We start from the raw sequence: 3460 nt of genomic DNA on the forward strand, positions 1-3460 counted from the left end.
TCTAGGGTATTTTAAAAAATCAACAACCACAACAAGTACCAAATTTCAAAAACTCGTTTTCTTTTCACAAAAAAAAATAACATCAAGTTTGGTTCTTAGTAATGAACACCGGAGCCACCCCGACCCCCAACACATGGCACAGACGTGCATGGATGAAACTCAATTATTGAATGGTGTGACAGTTTTGGCGGCTACAGGCGGCCGGTGAGTAGAATGGCCTATAAATTGGGTGGCTAACCCGTGGAGAAGGATCAGAGAACACTCCTCTCTCATCCATAGGATACCGTTCTTCAATGGCCTCAACGTTTTGCTTCCTCCTCTCTATCTTTCTGGTAAGCTCAGAGAGAGAGAGAGTTGCGCCTGGTGTGTGCGTGTCTTTATGATCTTAATGTCTTTCATTCTACATGATATATTGCTCCATGCATGCATGTTTTAAGCCATGACTCCCTTTCCCATGCAGCTTCTAGTATACCGCGCGCTCTCTCTTATCTCTTCCATGTCTTTAGTTTCATATTGCACACATGCACAAGCTTCGCAAAGGAAACATTATTGACTGCACAAACAAGTACCGGAGAAGTGAAATGGTTACTATTCTTCTTACCCAGTCTTGACAAAACTAGGTTTTATTAAAATCAAGTTTTTAATGCGTTTATAGACTTTGTTTTTTCGTGTGGGTGACATGGTCAAAACCTGGTTTTTGAATAACCAAAGGTGACCAGGTTTTCCCACACTTTTTTACAAAACCAGGTTTTGTCAAAGTTGTATTTCCTTCAAACCTAGTTTCGATGACATCCAAACACTTCCGAATCCTGATTTTCAAGTTACAAACCCTGGTTTCGAAGTGCCGCTCAAACACGCCCTAAAATGAGATGCTAGCTAGGATCAGTTTATCTCATGGATGATTAGTTGATTATAAGATATATATTGCAAGCTTTTGAAACTGTGATGGCGTGAATGATTGCCTTTAGGATCTTATAATTAATCTCGTATGTGAGGATCTATTACGTTACCTCAAGGGCTTATCTCTTAGAGATTGTTGTTTTAGCAAACGGGAGATTTAGGCCATGCTTGATAGTTTCAGATCTCAGGTCCGAGGATCTGAGACTGCTTTAAAAATTATGCCGTGTAAGATCCTATGTTGAAAAACAGGGGATCTCAATAGCATGGGTCTTCAATTCATGTTATATGAAAATTTGTAAGATCCTATCGTGATACCTTGTGCATCTTAAATTTGTAGCTTGTAGGTGCGACCAGCAGCAGCCGGGAGATGAGTCCAACGGACTACTGGAACAAACTGCTGCCTAAAACTCCCATCCCCAAGTCTCTCCACGCCTTCCTGCCTACAGGTACTGATTCTATGAAGTGTGGGGAAGAAAGAATTTCCCTTTTTATTTTTCTGGTTTCCTACATACAGCCATAACGCAAATCATCAGCAGCCAAAAATTAATGCCACTGCTTTAGTATTGGTATTTTTCGAGAGCATCCTTTCCTTTCCTAATTTTCCAAAGTCATTCGTTCTACTGGACTCCTGTTAGCTTAATCCAGACAATAATTGTGACACTCAGTAAAGATCAGATACAGAACCATTTTCAAGATCATTACGGTGGCCCCCGTGCAAAATACCGAGGAACTTTATTTAATGTTTGGCTTCATTGTTCATTCAGCCAACAGTTGTTCCCCCCTGTTCCGCCCCCGTTTGTGTACACGTAACAGTTGTTCGTTTCGATTTGTTCATGCGTGTTTTCTTTTCTATGGACGTCACGTCGTTCAGGAACCAGTGATGCTTCCCAGAGGAAGTATGCTGGCCATTTGCTGCTCGACTGTAGAAGCATTTTCTGGGAACAATACGAATACGGGACAACACCGGATCAGGTAAAGGAAGACCATGAACTCAGTTTCCTCTTCCTGGAAAAGGACTTGAAGGCAGGCAGCAAGACCAAGAAACTGGACTTCGAGAAGAAAGAGCAAGAGACTGCGGGGGGCTGGCCGACGGTGCTGCCTCGCAGGGAGGCAAAGACCATTCCTTTCTCAACTTCCAAACTCAGCGACATCCTCCAACGCTTTTCCGTGGATCCAAACTCTGCCGACGCTCTGATCGTGAGGCACACGCTCGAGGATTGCGAGAGGGGACCCAATCAAGGGGAGACCAACTACTGCGCTACGTCCTTAGAATCCATGGTCGACTTCGCTGTGTCCCAGCTCAAGACCAATGATGTTCAGTTGCTAACCTACTCGTTCGTGAACAAGGAAGAAACGGAGCCCAGAAGCAGAGTGTACACGGTTCAGCCCGGTGCGGTCGAATTGGCATCACAGCATGCGGTGGTGTGCCACGTCCAGTCGTACCCGTACGCAGTGTTCTACTGCCACACGGCTACAAGGACCAAATCTTACATCCTTCCATTGGTTGCTGAGGAAGATGGCACCACATTGAGGGCAGGGGCGGTGTGCCACATGGACACCTCTTCATGGAACCCGAACCATGCCACTATGTTGGCGCTAGGAATCAAGCCGGGAACTCCTGTTTGCCACTTCCTTTCTCATGGTCACCTTGTATTTGTCCCCAACTCTGCTTCTTAAGATGTCACGTAGTCCCGCCTTGCTTGCTTCATGAGTGCTTGGTATGTACGTGTACGTGGTATAAGCGCCTGGTAGGCAACGATGGTGCCAGTGTATGGGCTGCACTGCTGCTTGTTTTCCCTGTTTTTCGTTTTATGTACTCGGGTGTACTCGCTTTATGCAAGAAATCTAAATAAATAAGATGGAGAATGGGGGTTGTTTTATGTTCAAAAATGCATGGATCCGATCCTTGGGAAGGCAGCACTTTTTGAATGACTTGACTTGCGAGAGAGACCAAGGGCAAAGGGTACACAGTTCAGCCCTGTGGCGCCGAATTTGGCCGCACAAACCGTGTTCTACTGCCACACGGTTCCGGAAACCAAAACTTACGTTTATTCCGTTGGTTGCAGAGAAAGATGACACCATTGTGTTGTGTGAGGCCGGGGGCTGTGCGCCACCGCTAAGATTTACACTCGTTATGGATAAATCATTTAAAATTGTAACGTTTTCTTATCTGTCTTTAAAATTGTAAAGGGTTTTATGAATTTTAAATCATACTCTGTCAAATGTACACATCATTTTCAATTCTAAAATCAAAATTGCAAACCATTAAACGTAAATGGAAATTAGAATTGAGGTTTTCATTTCAATTCCAATTTAAGGTGAAATTTTGCGTCTAGAATTTAAACTCTAGAATCAAAATTCAAAGTCATCAAACGCCTTCTTAAGAAGCATTACAAACTTTTTGACTTCCATATTTTTTAACTTATTGTCCATTTTATCTCACTGGGATCAATGACTCAAATGGTTCCATCAAACTCTGGCAGGGTTTGGTACCTACCGGTTTATAGGGGCCTCTAAAACATTAGCATGTGAATTTTTTTCAAAGATTATAGGGGCCAAG

General features: G+C 43.5%; 1 protein-coding gene across 1 annotated transcript; it reads left to right on the forward strand.

The window, feature by feature from the left end:
* Positions 1 to 225: 225 nt before the first annotated feature.
* Positions 226 to 2790, forward strand: LOC116248849 (BURP domain protein RD22-like). Its single transcript, XM_031621856.2, has 3 exons — positions 226 to 332; positions 1238 to 1346; positions 1772 to 2790. The coding sequence occupies exons 1-3, from the start codon at positions 294 to 296 to the stop codon at positions 2575 to 2577; spliced, it is 954 nt and encodes a 317-aa protein (XP_031477716.1). The 5' UTR covers positions 226 to 293; the 3' UTR covers positions 2578 to 2790.
* The last annotated feature ends 670 nt before the right edge of the window (positions 2791 to 3460 follow it).

This window comes from Nymphaea colorata, chromosome 2 (genome assembly GCF_008831285.2).
Source record: "Nymphaea colorata isolate Beijing-Zhang1983 chromosome 2, ASM883128v2, whole genome shotgun sequence".
Lineage (NCBI taxonomy): Eukaryota > Viridiplantae > Streptophyta > Magnoliopsida > Nymphaeales > Nymphaeaceae > Nymphaea > Nymphaea colorata.

What these genes read in the sequence shown, in the direction of transcription:
- LOC116248849 (XM_031621856.2), top strand. Translation starts at nt 294, where the DNA reads ATGGCCTCAACGTTTTGCTTCCTCCTCTCTATCTTTCTG. An exon ending in TCCTCCTCTCTATCTTTCTG is followed by an intron (nt 333 to 1,237) that starts GTAAGCTCAGAG and finishes TTAAATTTGTAG; the next exon opens with CTTGTAGGTGCGACCAGCAG. An exon ending in CCACGCCTTCCTGCCTACAG is followed by an intron (nt 1,347 to 1,771) that starts GTACTGATTCTA and finishes CACGTCGTTCAG; the next exon opens with GAACCAGTGATGCTTCCCAG.